The sequence below is a fragment of the Poecilia mexicana genome, unplaced genomic scaffold (genome assembly GCF_051168715.1).
Source record: "Poecilia mexicana isolate PSO_F unplaced genomic scaffold, ASM5116871v1 scaffold_2, whole genome shotgun sequence".
Taxonomy (NCBI): Eukaryota; Metazoa; Chordata; class Actinopteri; order Cyprinodontiformes; family Poeciliidae; genus Poecilia; species Poecilia mexicana.
Window position 1 is genome coordinate 53939643 of NW_028263371.1, and position 19451 is coordinate 53959093.

Sequence of the window (19451 nt, forward strand, 5' to 3'; positions counted from 1 at the left end):
AGCAGTAATTTCCTCCACGAGAAGCAGGAAGTGCCTGGGGACGAATGCAGGCTGACCCACATAAACGCTCCCCTGGATCTCTGAAAAAACAACAACTGAAATAAAACCAATCAAGGGCCTTTACAGCCCAGGAAATTAAACTGAGGAATATTCATTATTTATTTCAGACAAAACAGAAGGAAAGGGTTTAAATATTTGCAACATTAGATAACAAAAATGTGACTCTTGTTTCTGTCGATGGAGAGTGTGTCAGTTTTTGGGATCTGTTGGGAGAGGAGAGATCCACCTGAAGAAAACTGGAATGAAGGTTAAGCTACACTTTTAAAAAGCTGCTTAGGAAGTGGGGCTCCACCTTATAAAATATAACTATGTAGGAAAAAAGGAATAAAATTCTGCCAAAATTTACTCAAAAAACTTTTAGATTAATCTCAGAAATGTTCTAGAAAAAAACATGAAAATCTCTGAGCTCCAAAAGTTAAAATTTTGCTAAGAATCTTAGAAATTTTGAGATTAATTTTTTAGGTCGATCTCAGGAATTTACTAGAAAAAACGTTGATATTTCTTGGTTTCAACTTTGGAATATTTCTGAGTTAAAAAAGTTGAAAAATTGCTAGAAAAACTCAAAAATTTTGAGATTCATCTCAGAAGTTTTCTAAACAAAAACTTGATTATTTCCAAATTTAAAAATTTTCAATGAAAAAATTGCACAAAAAAAAGAAATTATGAAAATTTGCTTGAAAACTAAAATTTTCAGATTAATCACATACATTTTCTATAAAAACTTGGGAGTCAGAAGACAAAAATGATCAACTTTTGAAAGTCAGAAATGATGAGAATATTACAAGAAATGAATATATTACCCAATAATGGGGTCATGGGGTCCTCAGAAGTTCTGGTGCCCCCCAATAATGCCTGATTTTTTTTTTTTTTTTTTACATTCTTTTCATGTCTGACGGTGTTGACAAAAACTAGGGACAAATTTCAATGGTATTGGAAAATATATAAAAATGATTTTTAATTCAATTTATTGATACCTCTATAATTATTTATATGACTACTTATACTTTATTGTCACAATATATAATTTTAGTATTTCTTTAATTATTTTAAACTATTATAATGTGTTGAGTTCTGCTCCTGGACAAGGGCTTTTACAGGCATCCTCCACCGACTACAATGTTTAAAATAAAAAAATATTCAGCAAATACCTGGAAAATATACATTGTTGTGCTCACACGACCCAGGTTAGTTTAGTCAGATATTTGAAAAAATTATATTTTGTGTATATTTTATTCAAATTTTGTGCTTTATCCATAGGACCTGTTTTGTCCCTATTCTCAAGAATCACTGATTTTGCAAATATCATGACTTTATTCTTGTAACTAAACAAAAAGCACCTGCAGCTCAATAAATACTCCGTCATAAACCTCACATATAAATCTGAGTCAGATCTTTTATTTTGAAGTCCCCCAGCTCTGGCTTCCTGTTGCATGTTGCTTAAAACGGAGCAGCAGCTCGGAGTGAAACTCTTCTAGCTTTTGTTTAAAAAAGTTACATCTGATCCGCTCCTATTCAAATTCAGCAAAGACTTCAACCTTGAAAGTAGGGCAATCAGCGGCTGGTCGGAGATCCCGGAAAGCTGCACTCAGATAAATTGCGTTTTGAAAGACATAAAAACTAACTTGATTTTCTGGCTAAAGGCCCCAGAGGGGCAGAGAAATAGAAATATTTGATACGGTCATGAAACATCAATTATGGAAGGCAAGCTGTGCTCTGACTCCCAGCGATGGACGCTCTGGTTCTGATCCAACACTGAAGGCTGGGAGCGTGTGGCTCTGCCCGGGGCCGGCAGCATCGCTGCAGCATCGCCGCGACATCGCTGCAGCATCGCCACAGCGAAGCCCCTGAGTGGTTCTGAGGCCCAAATGCTCTGCTAACAGAGAGATGTCTAATCCATGTTCAACAAACCAAAGGCTGAAACGTTTATGATCGATTTGGACGGAAAGTTTCAGGAATATTCAAGATCAGCTGAGCAGGAAATTTTGTTTCCTTCTCCTTCCTGCATTCAGGTTCTACGACAGCGCGTTTTTACCATCGTAAAGGAGTCCATTAATAACAAACTAACAAAAAAAAACTTTTAGAACTTTTCAAATTTGGGAAATTTTTTTTCTAGAAAATTTCTGAGATTAATCTAAAGCTAATTTTCAACTTTTGAAACCCAGAAATTTTTTTCCTAGAAAATTTTTGATCAGTCTCAAAATTTCTGAGTTTTTTCATACAAATTTTTGACTTTTAAAACTCAGAAATGTCCACATTTCTTTCTAAAAGGAGTTTTTTTTTTGTAGAAATTTAGCTTTCCAAGGATTGTGGGGCCCACTCCAGTCATTCAGAAGGCTACAAATGGCCCCCGCGCCGCACTTTGAACAGCCTTGTTGCTCGACTTGTTGTTCTGGATCAGTCCCAGAGTTCTGGTTGGTTCTGACCCGCTCTCTCTCTCTGTTCCTCCAGATAAATCCAAAGCAGAAGACGGCGGCGGCTCCGGCGGCAGCGGCGGGAAATCGTCCAGCGCCATCGGCTCCGAGGTGGCCATCTTTGTGGGCATCGCCTCGGGCAGCGTCATCTTCATCATCATCATCGTCATGCTGGTCCTGCTGCTGCTCAAGTACCGGCGGCGGCACCGCAAGCACTCGCCGCAGCACACGGCCACGCTGTCGCTCAGCACGCTGGCCACGCCCAAACGCGGCGGCGGCGGCAACAACAACGGCTCGGAGCCCAGCGACATCATCATCCCGCTCAGGACTGCTGACAGCGTCTTCTGCCCGCACTACGAGAAGGTGAGCGGGGACTACGGACACCCCGTCTACATCGTTCAGGAGATGCCGCCGCAGAGCCCCGCCAACATCTACTACAAGGTCTGAGGGCCGGGAAAACGAAAACGCAGAACCCGGACGAGCCCCCGGTCGGAGCGAACCGAACCGCCCCGCTCTTCCTCTCTGTCGACTCCTCCTCCTCCTCTCCTCTGATGTTTCGTCACTAGTCGTTTCCTCTCTGAGTTTTTGCCCTTCGCTCCGGTTCGGTCACCGCCGGCGCAGACGATGGGGACGAGTAGCGAAGCCGCCGCCGTCGCTCGCCGGGAAGCGGAACGGACAGCCTCTTCTTTGTTTTCGTCCACCGGGATTAAGTGAGTGGGATGGATGGATTTATGGATGTGAAAGTTTCTGAAAGTGTGAGGAAAAGACAGACTGCTGTTTTGGAAACTGAGACTTTAACGATGGGAGAAAAAGCAGGAAGTGGGCGGAGCTTGAACTCAGCTGAGCGGATTTACCAGCGGGATACAGAGAGATTCCCACGCCGGACCTTCTGTGGGACTTTCACCCACTCACCTGTCCACCCACATGCCTACCATCACACAAACACTCACCTGTGCACAGAAACAGACTCGCGGGTCAAAGTGACGTGTTGTCGATCACAGCATCTCTCCTCATCCTCAGCTCGGTTTTATTTCGCGTTTTACTTGAAGGTTTAGAGAAAAAAAAAAGATTGAGTCTCTTTGTTTAGTTCCACATTTACTGGTTTTGTTCATATCTGTTTTTTATACTTTTACGACGGCGTATCAGGGCCACTATGGGTAGAAAAAAAGGAGTAAATTTCTGCCAAAAAAAATCAAAGATTAATGTCTGAAGTTTTCTAGGAAAAAAAACGTAAAAATTTCAGAATTCACAAATTCAAAATATTGCAATAAAAAGAAATTAATCTCAGATTTTCTAGAAAGGACTTAGAATGTTCTGAGCTCAGTCGTAACTTTGTGAGAAAGAATAATCTCAGAAATTGTATAGAAAAAACAGAATTTTCTGAAATCCAAAAGTTGAAATATTCTTATAAAAATCTCAGAAAATTTAATATTAATGTCAGAAAATTTCTAGAAACATTTGGACATTTCTGTTCAAATCTTTGAAAATTTTAAAATTTTCGACTCGAAGCTCAGAAAATTTCTGAAACTCAAAATGTTTGACTTTATGAGGTCAGAAAATTGCTGTATTTTTCTAGAACATGTCTTTACAAGCTCACAAAATGTTCAAGTGTTTTTTTTTTTAAATTACTCAAAATTTCTGAGCTTTTTTCTCACAAATTTTAAACTTTTGGAGCCAGGAATTGTCCAAGTTATTTCTTGAAAATTTCTTACATTAATCCGAAAATTTCAGTTTTTCTTCTTTCAAATTTTCAACATTTTTAGCTCAGAAAATCATTGAGATTAATGTAGAAATTTCTGATTTTTTATTGCAGACGTTTCCTCCTCCTTTACTTTGTTTCCCGTCTGCAGCGGCCCTGCTGCGACGCCGTAATCCTCTGGAATAGTTCGAGTGCAGATAGCGTTTCTTCCCCGATGTGTCATTGCAGCTCACGCGTGGCAGCAGCTCAGTTGAAAACAGGAGGAGGTGGAGGACTTTTCTCTTGCATAGCGCAGCACTTTTGACCCCTCCTTTTTTACGCTCGTCCCTCCACTCTCCTCCGCCGGAGAGAGACGCGGCGACGTCCGGATATGGGAGAGCGGCCGTGACCCGTCGGGGCCGCCACAGGGGCAATAAGAAATCCAGTTCGCCTTACTGCTGTAAGAGGTCAGAGCGAAGCAGTTCTAGGTACTGTAACGGGACCCCCCAGGGGTCCGGTGATGACTAAGGGTACCCTAAGGGCCCAAAATTCAGCCTGGCCGGTGCTCTCCTATTCTTTTCTGTAAAGCACAGGAACATCAGCTTAAACCTTCACTGTTTTCAGCCTCCATTAGCATTTCCTTTATGTGAGTTTTCAATTCTCTTTCTTTTTTTACATCCAATATATGTACATTTAAAAAGTAAAAAAGGACATTAAAAGATGAAAAAAAATAAGATGATAAAATTTATTTATGATAGACACAGAGCACAGGTGTTGTCAGGCGGAGTGGAGAGGAAGAAACTAATTTTAATATATAAGTGGTATAAGTGCACATTATGCAATCTAGGTTTTGATTATTTGATATCTGGATGGTTCGGGTCCCGGCTCCGTCTGCGAGTTTTCCCAACCCAAAATAAGGTGCAGAGTAGCCGTTTGTCCCAAAGGAAAGTTCCCAGTGTGCCCGATTCTCCTCATACACGCCCTCCATGTTCCCCATGCATGTGTGTGTTCACGTGTGTGTGTGTGTGTGCGTGTCAGTGACTTCATGCAGCATCTCAGCAGTGACTTAGGCCTCTCCCTGAGCATTTATCAGCCCATTGTTCGCATCTCCATCGATTCATGAGCATCAGATTTCACCGAAAAAGCCAAGCCTTGTATTATCTGAGGTTTGTGCCTCTGAGAGGCTACAAAATCTGCAAATATGCAATTCTTATTTATTTTTTTAATCAATTCTAAAAGAAAAAAGTGTTCTTAACCACTGAAAGATGTAACAACAAACCAACATAACAAAATGAGTCTGTTTATTTTTTTTATTGTTTTTGTTTTTGGACATTTTTTTCTGTTTTTACTGCAAAAACAACAAAACTTACTGGATATTTTGGTCAAGTTTTTAGTGCAAAATCTTAGAACAATTGAAATAAGACAAAACTAACTTAAAATGAACATTTTAGCAAGATGCAGGAGCTTGTTTTAAATCAATAACTGATATTGATGAAAACATTAATAGATCCACCAGCAGATTTCACTTGGGAAAAATTTCTTACTATAAATAAAATAATCTTGACTTGAAACTAAGGCTGTAGCTTACAATTATTTTAGTAATGAATTATTCTGGCGATTAATCGATTATTCTGATGATTAATCGATTATTCTGAATGATTAATCGAGTAATCGGATTGGTACATTCTGCACATTTTCATTAAACCACTTAAGCCTGTTTTTTTACATGATACTAGACATTCATAAAAGGAATGAAATAAGCAAACAATTCAGTTACTTTTTCAATTAAGAAAATAAAAATAGCGTTGCCTAAAATGCAGAGGCAGCATTTCTTTGGTGTTGATTGTAGCAAAAGATGCATCTGCAGCTAAAAAGGTATTACATGCTGATGATTATTTACTATATTAATAATTTAATAGCATAAATTGCTTAATAGGAGATTTTTTTTATATAATTTAAACCAGATGAAGCTAAAATGATATTTGATTCTATGTAGAACGTATTTAGGGATAAATAAGGTTTTTCATTTTAATTGCTAAATGTATATATTTTTTGTACAGTTTAGACTTAATAACTGCAATGACTGTTTTATCCTTTCAGCAAATGGCCTTTTTTTGAATCTGTACGCTCCAGTTAACAATTAATCAATTGTCTTAACAATCGATTAATCACAACTTATTTGATTAATCGTTTCAGGTCTACTTAAAACAAGCTCCTATTTCTTGCAGAAAAGTTATTTGTAAGTTATTTTTGTCTCATTTCAAACGTACTCGGAGGTTTCCAGTAGAATCTAGACTAAAGTAATCGTAATCGTTTGTGTTTTTGCAGTGTTGACTACGTGCCGTAGTGCAAACTGTGAAAAACGAAACCATGACAAAGCATCAGTAACAGAACCTGGACAGGTATTTAGAGGTGGAGGAAAAGCGAAAAACAAAAAAAAGACACAAACACAAACAGAAGAATGGCTTTTTAGTTGCTTTCTGTCTGCGGCAGAATCTGACAATCTCCTTAGTTTCTTTGAATCTGGCGTCCTTTTCTCAGCCGCCGCTTGGCTGCAGCTCTGCAGCGCCTGAAACGCTGTAGCGGCGCCGCGGCGGCCTGAGGGAAGCACCTCAGGCGACTGTAAAATGCCTTGCTCGTATGGTCAGCCCTTGGTCACTTGACTCAGTAAATTTGCACCGTACTTCTGTAGGTAAGAACCTGTAAATACATTAATGTTTGTATTGTATATGGATCCTGGGTTGTTACAATAGCCTTATTCACCTTTGTAGGAAAGTAAATGAAAAAAAGAAAAAGTGGATTACACTTCAGTAAAACAGAGCATACTACTTTTTTGGTAAATAGCTTATGTAAATATTGACCAGAACCCAATAAAAAACATTTTTATAAACTCTTAAAGTAAGATGTTTTGTATAAAATTTGAATTTTTTGCTATGTATTTTAGCTAGCGCTCTATGGAAAGCCCGTGTCCTCCCCACTTCCTCCCGTTTTGCACTGTTTCCATGGTAATTTGGTTTAGAAAAAAGAAAAAAGAGAAAAGTTGCCAAACCGACTGCTGCATATTTGTGCCATAAGTGTGTACCATAAATATTTATTAAATTAGTTTGTTTTTTTCTCTCTCTCTCTCTCTCTCTCTTATGTTCCGTTGATGGTTTTATTTCAGTCCAGTTTGTAAGTAACAGTATTATATTTGCATCGTTTATCGTCTGCCCCGTTTTATTTCGTCATGTCACGGTTACAGCTCCCTCGTTCCTCGCAGTGTCAGATGGCCCAGATTGTGACGAAGATTAAAAAAGAAAAAAAGAAAAGACATTTTGAAATTCGGAATTTTAAATTAATTTCGAAGAGGATAAATGACACACATTCCACCAGTCTGTTACAAACTGAAAATGTTTTTCAATAAAATGTTTTTCCTATGGACACGCTGTCTAGGAGTGCTTTGTCAATTTGAAAAATAACGTCTTATTACTGTCTTTTTACAATTTATTACCACTTATTACAGATTATTACTGCCTTATTTCTCTCTTTTTATGGTCCAGATTCTAATAACATAATATTCCAGTAGTAGAGCATTTTTCATTACGGCCTGTTGTTAATTACTGATATGTTATTATAACTAATGAGAATTAATACTTTTCTTGTAAAATAAAAAAAAAAAACAGGTGTTTGCGTGAGAAGTTGCCAGCCCCTAATACACCTGAAGGAGATGGGAACTTAATGTGGAAGCAATCCAGCAGCAGCAAAGACATTAGCAACGATGCTTACAAATTTTAGCCCAAATGATGCTAAAGAACGCAGATGTTTTAAAATATAACAGTACTTTCAAAAATGGCAGCTTTAGCTTTCGTTTAGCTGGACATACTAAAAAAGTTACTTATAGGTTTGTTATGGTTGCTAACTCCTAGCTAGCACTAGCTAGCTGATCCTAGTTTGGAGATGGCACTCTGGCTTAAAACAGGAGCAATGTGCAAAAAAACATGAATAAAAGATGCTTTGAACCAGATTTAGCTTAAGCTAAGTTCCTCCTGTCGTCCCACAGCAGCTGAGTAAATTCATCTAAAACCTTCCTGTAGCGAATGCTAGCTGCTACAAGACGTTAGAAAGTATATTTTTTTCCGTGAGTGACAGTTACTCCTGGCAACCAGGTTTTGTTTTAACACTAGTTGGATTTAATAAAGTTTGCTGTCTGAAGCAAACTTAGCTAGTCACCAATTCAAATGTATAATTCATGTTAGCATCTTAACACTTTACAATCTGCAGTTTCATTCACCATATTGGATTGTTTACTATTCTGATGTCAGAACATGTTAAAAAAATGAATGTTTCAGCATTTAAATTGAATGTGCAGAAGAATATAATTAAGGTATTTATATGTACATAATAAAGTAGGTAATTATTCATGAATTGACCCAAAACTCTGGAAAACTTGCTTTTGGTGTTTATTGGTCACAGTGTTCAGTGACTGATTTACGCTTTTTTTCTTTTATTCTGTACCAAAGTTCGTATCTGGGATCCTTTCATTTCAATTTTCCAATAAAACTGAACCAGGGGTGTCCAAAGTGTGGCTCGAGGGCCATTTGCGGTCACTCAGATGTTTTTGTATGGACCCTGAATGATACAGGTTTGTCTCACCAGCTCAGGTGTTGATGCAGATGGAAACTTTATTTTATTCAATTAGGACAAAACTATTAAAACTTTAAATTTAAACTTTAAATAAAGAAAATGTGAAACTTATTGAGGTTTTGTATCTTCTTACAGAAAGAAAGATCATACACTTTGTTTTAAATAAAATGTTATGTTTATTGTTGACCAGGAACCAAATTCTCAACAAAACTTTATGTTTTAGTTTAAAAAAATAAAATGTTGGATTATCAGCACCTCTGAGTTGATGATGTTGGCTCACGTAACAAAAAAAAAAGTCTGGACACCCCTGAACTAATAGCTAATAAGATTTTAAAGAGTTGACATTATTTTCAGATATAGATAAATACTTACTCTTACAGTTTTATATATTTGTATTTTGCTCCTACAAGAAGACAACAATCTTTAGGTCTGTTTGGATTTGGTATGAAAGTAAAGCAGGATTCACAACAGTGTTTCTGTATATTGTAGCAACATTAACAGCTAACGCAGAGCTGCAGTGTTTGCAGTCAAGTTTGATCTGCTGTCTCCATGTTAGCTCACTCCCTGATGTAATATGGACACACTGATTACAGGATCATGTTCCCTATCTGTGCTTAGGGCCAAATTATCCTTAAGCCAGTGAGTCACTCTGTTTTTTTGGCCGCTACGTTCAGGCAGCTAGCCTGTGCAACCAGCTCTGCTGCCAGTGAGTCAGGACAACGTCCTGCCAAAACATGGCCAGGCAGAGACACGAACCCAGCAGGCTGCCATCTCTCTTCCACCTCTGCAGACCTGCAAATCAGTTCATCACCAAAGCTCTCTGCTCAGCCAGAGTCAGCAAGATTATAGCTGTGACGGCCAAACGACCAGCTAGCCAGCCAGCTAAGCTTCTGGGCCTAGCCTGCTAGATTAGCATGCTCAGATTTTTGGCTTTGTGTGGGAATCAACTCATTCTGCATTTGTTCACAGTCCAATTGAACATCTGTGGGATGTTCTGGACAAACAACAAACAGGATAATATTGCAGTTTAGTTTTATTTCATATAGTAACTATTGTTTGTCTAATAAAGTTTTGTTTTTTTTACAGTGGGTTTGCTAGTTTTATTACTTATAAAACTATATGTTATATAGTTTTATAACTATAGCCTATTTTAGTTTAAGGCTAAAATATCCTTAAACTAAAATAAGCATATAAGCCAAATGTAGTAAATATGTAGATTAATGTACATACGAGCTGCATATCAGGGAATATGTAGCTCATATATTAGCATAAGTCAATGCTAAGTGCTACTCCCTTTAACATTGACTTACTAAATAGAGTAAGTCAGGGGTGCCCAAAGTCGGTCCTGGAGGTTCGGCATCCTGCATGTTTTAGTTCTCTCCCTGGTTTAACGCACCTGCATCAAATGATGGCTCGTTAGAAGGCCTAAGAGGAACATTGACAAGCTGAAAAGGTTGTTGCTACCACCAGGGAGAGAATAAAACATGCAGGATGCCGGCCCTTGAGGACCGACTTTGGACACCTCTGGAGTAAGTCAATGCAAGTACACACATTTTAGTGATACCCATATGCTAGTGATAGCATTTAGGCTAACCATAGCATTTTAGCTATTTTGAGTTCATACACACATTTTTCCATACTGAGTTGACTAATATACTGGTAGACATTTTTGTATTTATGAATCTATTTATTAGCCTTTCCAACTGATGTGAAATTGACGAGTCATTTCTCCAGTCTAGTGCTAGATTTACGCGTTTGTTTTGGTTGTATTTACCCATGATGCCCTGCGCTATAGTTATCTTCCTGATTTTTTGAGGCGGCCAGTGTTACGAATGCCTCCCGAAACAAACGGGACTTTCTAGAAAAATGACGTTGAGTTCATATCATGTGTTTAGAGAACGAGTTTAAATCAAATCAGACGTTTGTGTGACTTAAATTTGACTTGTGTCTCCGTCTCTGTTCAGTCCAAACAAAGAAATTCGCCAAAAAAAAGGAAACCAAGAGGTACTCACCATCTTTTTGTTGTTTTTCATCATTATCTAACACACCAGCTGCACCAAATATTTAAGATATTAAAGCCATAGGCGATATATCCATCATTTCTAACCACATTGTCTTCAAAGCCCTCTCGTTATGAGACGGCAGCCGAAAAATAAAAACGTCTTCATGATGCCGGAGTTCGCCTGCCGACTGTTTATCAGGAAAAACGGAGATGCCTGCGAGGCCGGGGTGGAAACAGAAAACAAGCCGAGCCTCGAATCGTTCAGCTTTCCCACGGTGGTCCGTCATCTCCCGGATCTTTGATGGTGAGGAGGATGTTTTCCCTGCTTAATGTTTCTGTTTTATCTCCCTGGCTTTCGCGCAGCAGAGCGCAGCGCTGGCGAGGGGCGACGGAGCGTTGCGGGGTTTTAATGGGTTTTTCATTTTGACGAGGCTGAAGGGTTTATCCTGGGGGTTCGTTCGGGTTTGCAGGCTCCTAACCTCTCCGGATATCTGTAGTTCAACATTGTTCAGAACCATTTGGGCCCGGTTTGAATCCTCTGAGTCACTCGCACCAGAGCTGTCAGTTTGTTCTTGGTGTTAAGATCCTTTTGTTGTTTGATAATGTTTGGACTCGACTCTGATGTTGAAAATTGGTAACAATGCTAAAGCTAGCTAAAATGTATTCAATAGCATTGACTCCTTTCAGTATACAAACAGTGTAAACGCTAAAGTAGCTACATTAGCTATTTTAGTCAGTAGCATGTAGGAAGCATGTGGACTAACATTGACTCGCTCCATGCTAAACACATATGGACCAAAAATTAGCTAAAATGTATATCAGGCTAACATTAGCATGATGGCTACATGCTACCTTTCTACAGTTCTTGCCCCCCTTAACGCAAATATGTAGACACGTCCTTGTCTGTTTTGGATGTATAAATCTGCTCACATGTTTTTATGGCATGAAGATAATACATCCTGCACTAGAACAGCTTTTGATTAGAGAAAAACTGCTGCGTGATCTGACACTGTTTGATGTTTTAGCTTTTTATTCCTGGTGTTTATGAGGAAAGGCTGGACCAAGCTGCACAGAAACGTCTCAGGTTTCAACACGGGAGTTTTGATTTCTTCTCACGTCACCGAAACATGAGGGAGCGTAAACAAGATGAGCCATCAGGTTGATTTTTACTTTAGGGAGATAATCCCACACGGATTCCTGCAGCCTGACTCAGACCAGTCGTTCGTCATCATCTCAAATATCACACAAAAATTACATTTCCTGGATATCCAGGAAAACACCTTTTGAACTCACTCAGCTTAATATTTTATTTACCCTTTAATATTTTCATCTATTTCTGTAGAAATAATCCCAGTTAATCTCTTGATAAACACGCCCTGCTGATGCAGAGGTAAATATTTTGAAGCATTTAAAGCCAGAGTTGGGTAGTAACTGTTTACATTTATTTACTCAATTACATTTACCTGAGTAACTTTATTATGAAGTACAGTAAAATTTATGGATTCTCTACCCACTAAACGAAGAACAAACAAATTTGAAATTTAGCTAAAGATTCTGGTGACTTTTTAGTTACATTTCTATTTTTTTTCTAGATCATTTCAAAATGTAACATTATTTCTAGATTTGTTTTAACTTGTCAAGCTTTGAATATTTTTGCTTTTCTAGAAAATTTCAGTGATTAACTTAATTTTTTCTAGAACTTTTTGTCTTCAGATTCAGAAATGTCTTTGATTTTCTAGAAAATTTCAGTGATTGACTTAATTTTTTCTAGAACTTTTTGTCTTCAGATTCAGAAATGTCTTTGATTTTCTAGAAAAAATTCAGTTATTAATCTCAAAATTTCAGATTATTTTCTAGAACATTTTTGACTGTTCACACTTTGAAATTTCTAGGTTTTGTTCTATAAAATTTTAATTATCTAAAAATAATTTTTGTGGATATTTTCACCCTTCCTTTTTTGTCCTGATTGGCCCTATGTGCTGTTGAAGAGTGTCTGAGGTTTCCAAATATATTTGATGTTTAACTCATTCCTCATCAACTCCAAGCTAAACATCTGATATGGATAATGATTTTCAGATAAGAAATATGAACCAAAGCCTGAAGCCAAGCAGGAGGATCACATTAATCTGAAGTTATGCAACAGTTTCAGTTCGGCTCTGTTGGTGGCGAGAACGTTCCGACACGTGAACATTTGGGTGTCGACGTCCTGCAGAGGAATGTGAACGCAGCCAACGCCTTCAGCTCGGTAGAAAGCGGCCCAATCAGAACAAAAACTCCCTGGAAATGCGTTTCATTCATAGCGAGGCTCCGCAGCCGCCCGGTCCTGCTCCACGCCTTCCTTTGATGCAGAGAGGAGGAACAAAAGTATCAGCCTTAAAAGTGTTTAATCCGACCGGCTTTACTGCGTTTCCGCTAAAGTTTGATTATTAATCGACAAAGCCATTTATTTTTCTGTGCGTCACTCGTTACCGTATCTAAAAGTTTGTCAGGTGACTGGTTATTATTCCACACACCCACACAAGTTTCTGTTAGGGTGATAACTAATTATAATTTATCAACATTTCATAGGGTTGGGATTAAAGGTGAATTCATTTAAGTTCAAACTGAAACTTTACATCGACAAAATGAGCCACATTTTCACTTAAAAAAGATGTTGAAGTGCTGCTGCTTCTTCATGTTAGCATTGAGATGCTAAACATGCTAATGTGTTTTGAAGCAGAAATGTAATCCCTAGTGGGCTGAGAGGAGCGGCTTTGTCATCATTGCTGTTGTTTCTCACTTCCTAAAGCTGAAATTTCGCATTAAAAAACAAAAAAAAACTTTAATTCAACTCAGAAAAAGCAAAAATGCTCAAAAACTAAAATGATTGCAAGGAAATCTCAGAAATTTTGAAATCAATCTCTAAGTTTTTCTATGAAAGTCAAGAAAGCTTCTCACTTCCAAAGGTTGAAAATAATATAAAAAAAAACTCGAAAAATATAAAATTAATCTCAGAAATTGTGTAGGAAAAAAAAATATGAGAGCTCCAAAAGTCAAACATTTGCAAGAAAAAAAATTGCTGAAGTTTTTAGACTAATTCACAAAAACATTTCTGAACTCCAAAATTAAAAAAAAAATTCTCTGAATTGTTTAAGAAAAGTAAAAAGAGAAATATTTTGAGATTAGTCTCTTGTAAATTTGAGGAAATTGAGTTTCCATAAAGTTGAAAATGTGGAAGTTTCTTTCTCTTAATTTTTTATCCCTTTTTCTATAAAATATGAGCTCAATTTCAGAATGTTCCCTTTCTATGTACGATGGCTCCAATCTGCCGTTGATTGATGCCATAAATGGTCAGGAACAAACAAGAGAAGCTCAGTCCACACTCAGATTTAGTTTAATAAAGTGTGAATCTGTGACTTTATTCTTAGCTACATTGTAGTCATGTCAACATTATTTATCAATCAAGCTGATTGATTGATAAACCTGAATCAAAGCTGCAGTTATTCCCCCAGCATGGCGACATTTTCACCATCAGAGGGGAAACCAACACTTTGGAGCCATTTTCTCCACAAAACTACAAATTTGCCATCCAACTTTTTCTATCTTAATATTTTCTGTTGGAAAATTAACATAAATCTTAACAAAGCAACTCGATGTGATTTCCATTGTCTGAGCGGCAGAGTGACGGGGGTTTAGCATATATAAATATAAATGGCTGAATTAGCTGCTGGCTGAAAGGGGAAATCATCGGCGGCAGGTTCGGCCCATTGTGGTGGAGAAACAAACAGGAAGTCCAGAAACAAAAGCCTGTTGTTTTCTCCCACCTTCGTCTCTGGATAATCTCTGCTGATCCGTGTGATTAGGCGATGATGAGGCGGTGAGAAAGGCGACAGACGCTCAGAGGATCAGAGGAAAAATGTCTGGAAAACATGAAGGAGGCAGGAAAGAGGTAGAAAAGAAAAGGGGAAAAATAAAAATCCTAGAAGTTTTCACATCAGACATCTTCTAGAAAATAAAAATCTTTCTAGAAATTTCCAAGTTTCAAAACTTTAAAATTTTTGACTGTTGGAAATTTTCTTAGGTTTTACAAGAACATTTCTGAATTTTCTTCTTCCAAATTTCTGTCTGTTAAACTCAGCGATTTCCATGTTTTTTCTGCAAAATTTCCCAAGATTTCAGATTTTTATCTTGAACATTTTTTACTGTTTGAACTCAAATGTTTCCAAAATTGTCTGGAAAATTTCTTACATTAATCTCAAAATTTCAGAGTTTTTTTTCCTGAAAATTTTTGACTTTTTTAACTCTGGAACATCCTTTTTTTTTTTTCTCAGAAATTTCTGAGGTGAATTTCTAAATTTCTGAGTATTTTCTTACAACTTATCTTAGATTGGAAATGAGAGATTTTTTTAGAACATTTCTGAGATTAGTCATATCATTGTTTGGTTTTCTTTTCTCCCAAATTTGTTGACATTTTGAACTCGGATATGTTTGTTTTTTATAGAAAATTTCAGAGATTAATCTAAAAATTTCTGAATTTTTTGGTCAAATTTATTCTCTTTTTTTCTATCTACCCCACTGTAGGAAACAGACTGCATAAAGTTTGAAGGAAAAATAAAACATAGAAACTGATTTAATGTAATCCACATTTTTCTGTGTACTTCTCAGAGGAGTCAGTCTAATAATTCAGAATACAAAGAACTCCCTTGTCTGCTCAGCATTAAACCCTCAGTAATTCAGCCTGAAACTGGCTTTAAAACATTAATCCTGGCAGTAAACAGCATCCAGAGTTCATCCACGTTCAAACTAAGAGATAAAATGTTAAACGGCTCCCCTGAGCATCACTTGGAGTCGAACCTGATCTTATACCAAAGATGATGGAGTTTGTTTTGACTTTGTCAAGTACCACACCCTGAAGTCAGGAAATCTGTGACAGCTTTTAAATTGGTCAATTAAAAGGACGGCACAGATCCAGTGAGTCAGAGAAAACAGATGATGGATGGGTGAAAGTCTCTGAACTCGGCATCAAAACGTCGACAAACATTTCACAATCCAGAAGATATGCGAGGAAACAGGCATGACAAATAAGCCGGACTAATTTCATAAAGTAAAGTAATCAAGACGAGAGGTTAAAAGCATGTTTCCACTTTCTCAAGGGTGATTTCAGATTAAATAGGCTTTATTTTAACAACTGCCTCATCTGGACCAAAAGCAGGAATCGACCACTTTGTTTACATGACTGTCAGGTTTTAGAGCAGGATCCATTTTCACGTCTAAGTCTGTGATAATGGTTTCCTCAGACGAGGCAGGGAGGAGAGATCAATACAGGAGGTTCTGATGGTGGTGTCGGGTCCAAACAAAAGGTTTTATGATGGAAATTCTGCAATTTCAGATCCATTCATCTCCTGGTGTAGTCAAAGTAAGTCAAAACAGAAGCTGGACACTCTCACCAAGAGGCTGCAGTGAATGGAAATAAGCTCAACAGTCATCAGCATATAGAGTGATGCTGCTATTTGAAGATGTCTGTGGGTGAACAAATCCCAATTTTTTACTGAAATTAATTTGTTTTAGGCAGAAATATGGTTACCAAAAGTCTAGTAGATTTATTGACATCTGTGAAAAACTTAAACCTTCATTGGACGTATTGACGTCTAAAAATGTTCACAGCAACTTAAATATGAAAAGCAGAGATCTGAGAATGGAGCCCTGTGGTTCCCCGTCATGAGAAATTAATCATGGTAAATTTTACTATTAGTGAATTTCTTCATAGAGCATATCTACCATTTTTTAACTTGAATATCTAGACGTAATGCCACTTGACTCGCTATTGGCTGGCATATGAGAAGCAGCCAATCCAGGAGCTCAATTGGCTGAAACCAAAAAAAGTGAAGATAAAGAAAACCATAAATGTTAGCTTCTGTGTTAGCACCAAGATGGTTTCGATTGTATATTAAAGGATATTAAGGTGTATGTGGTGTTTATAAATGTTTTCAGAGGTATTCACGTATTTTAGCTATTCGCTAACCTGTTTTAATACCTATTTTAGTACAGTAAAGCCATTAGCTTCAATTTACACCCAATGTTTTTTAATTACTTGTTCACATGTGATTTTAATTATGCTTCTTATTTAATGGAATATCAACCAAGTTTTCTGGACATGTGTAATTTAATTTAAGCAACAAATGTGGCAGAAGAAACCAAAAATTATAGAGTAACGTATAAAATTTAAAGCTCAAATAAACCTATATAAAAATATTAAAGTTTATATGAGTTTCATATATTCTGGGCATATATGCATGACGTTTGATTTGTTTTTTTATGAAGATATTGTGTGAATTGAAAGTACAGGAAATATTTATTTAGAGAAGAGACTTGAATAAATTCCCCGTTTCCTGCTGTGGGAGGATGTTTCCTCTTTCTTCTCCTTCGTTGCTCTTCATGTTGTTGTTAAAGATGATTTTTTACCACCAAATATGCGCATTAGCCATATTTGGAGTTGCTTCTTGCAGTTTCATCAAAGCAGAGTGGCTTCAAATAGCTGAAACCACAAGTTTGTTCGAAGTGACAGAATAACCGAAGAACAAAAGTTCCTATTAGGTTTCCCGCTGTGACCTGCTGGAAAGTTTATTTGACTTTTCCAGAAGTTCCCACGTCTAACTCGGCACAAACACGGTAAAAAGAGACCCTTTGTCTTATCGTCTATATTCTCCGACTTCCCGGGAGAGTTTCTGAAAACTGTTGATTTTCTCTGTCTTGATTTACGCCTCTCATCGTTCAGAGATTCCACGAGCAACGGGAAACCTGGAGAGAGAGCGCAGCCAAAGCGGAGGAGAGGCGGCGAAGAAGACAAAGCCAAGTCTGTGCAGCAAGCGGCGATAGCATCGCTGCCGAAGTCAAAGAGCCCGTCTGTCTCCAACGACTCTCAGAAGCTCAGCCAGCAAAGAGGCGCGATGCACACACAGCGAAGAAACTCACAAAGAAAGACAAAACAGAGACACGACACACGGGGCGTCCACACTGACGACCTCGTTAATTATCAGTTCATTTGGAAACTTTTTGGCTCCACTGCTGATAAATCATCTTTTCTGACTAGTTTATGAGCTAGAAGTTGGAAATTAACCCTGAAAGCACCAACAGAAATAAAGATATTTTTTTGACTTGATGCTGTTTGTGGATAAACTAAGGCTGCATTCACACCAGCCATGTTTAATCCAGTTCACTCTTTAAAAAAAGTCTGGTTCGTTTGTAGAAGTGGGAATGCGTAATCAAACTCTGACGCGGCCTAAAAAACCTCGGTCTTGGTTGAAGTGAACTCTGATGAGGTTTGAATGCATATGTGAACGCAAAGCAGACTGGAGACTGCTCCAAAATCAGGAAGTGGACCTCAACGCAGGGCATTATGGGTAAATACAACCAAACCCGACATGCTAGCTTAATGCTAGCTGGAGAAAGACAACAGAGAAATCTTACAACCACTAAAATCTGATGCTACCTCATTTTTGTTTACATTTCATAAAGAAGGAAGTTGCGATCAGTTTCTTTTTCAGAGGTTTGTGTGTTGTTTCAGTGGTTCCTGGTGCAGCGCCCCCGCAGGTGAGGAGGGGAACAGCTTTCTGAATAAGAGGTTCGTTTTCGTGCAGTGTGAAAGAACCACAGCAGCTGAAAATGTAACAAATGTTGCAATTTTTGTCCCCATTCAAACCGAGTCTGCCAGACTAAAGTTTTCTTAAACAGTTTTTGAAATTGTGTATACAGTGGGCTATATAGGCAGTTGCCCAGGGCAGCATCAGAAAGGGGCGGGACCCCCAAGAGCTAGGTAATAAAATCTATATTCTCTGTCATTCGTCTACTTAACAACTTGCTGCAACTTGAAAGAACATGTAGTGGCTTAAGTTTCCCTTAGCTACAACAAATCAGATAATTTCTTGCTTTTTTTTATGCATAGTGATTAATTTGATTAAAATTTTTAATCTATTGACAGCACTAGTTTTAATAAGAACTTTTGGTGAGTCTTTATATCTGTCTTTGCTGTTGCACCTGGATTTGCTCTTTGAGGGACAAATTTTCACAGATGGATCCAGATTTGAGTAAAATTTAAAACTATCTGCCAGTTTCTTTAAGCTTTAAACTTTTATATATTTTATATTCAGTATAAACATTTTATTTACCCCAATTTTTAATAATCTCATTATCACAGAAGATGATTTTTGTGTTTTTCATGCTTGAGGTTAGATTTTGATTGAGTAAAATCTGAAACTGTTTTCCATTTTCTTTAAACCCTATAAGATTCTATATATTTTTGCATTTAATATAAAAATTAAATTTACTTTAATTTTTAATTATATCATAAAAGATTATGTATATGTGTGTGTCTTTTCACACTTGGGGTTAGATTTAAATTATTTCAATAAAATTTGAAAAGATTGGCCACTTTCTTTAAATACTAAACTTTTGTATATTTTGCATTTGGCATCAAAATTAAATGTATCGAAGTTTTAAATAATTTCCTTCTTTTGTGAGTTTTTTATGCTTTCATGATTTTGTTTTAGTAAAATTTTAAAATATTTTCCATTTAAACTCTGTAATTTTCTGCATATTTTGCATTCAGTCTAAAAATCTAATGTATTTAAATGTTTAGTCATCTCCTCATCACTTCCATATTTTCATATTCTTCTGTGAAGCTTTTATGCTTTCAACAGAA

At 37.3% G+C, this 19451-nt stretch overlaps 1 protein-coding gene and 1 long non-coding RNA gene across 3 annotated transcripts in view; both read left to right on the plus strand.

Annotated features, from left to right (window-relative positions):
• Window positions 1-7569, plus strand: part of efnb2a (ephrin-B2a) — a 34778-nt gene extending 27209 nt beyond the window's left edge. Inside the window, exon 5 of the mRNA XM_014987113.2 lies at window positions 2509-7569. Coding sequence (XP_014842599.2) covers window positions 2509-2918 — 410 coding nt within the window. The 3' untranslated portion in view covers window positions 2919-7569. The remainder of the gene's footprint in view (window positions 1-2508) is intronic.
• Window positions 7570-10429: 2860 nt separating this feature from the next.
• On the plus strand, window positions 10430-17912 carry LOC106917842 (uncharacterized). 2 transcript variants are annotated; one of them, XR_001418293.2, is made up of 3 exons: window positions 10445-10776; window positions 10896-11078; window positions 17529-17912. It is a non-coding gene; the product is annotated as an uncharacterized LOC106917842 (long non-coding RNA). The 2 variants fall into 2 exon arrangements; XR_001418292.2 differs by having other exon boundaries at window positions 10430-11078.
• Window positions 17913-19451: the final 1539 nt, after the last annotated feature.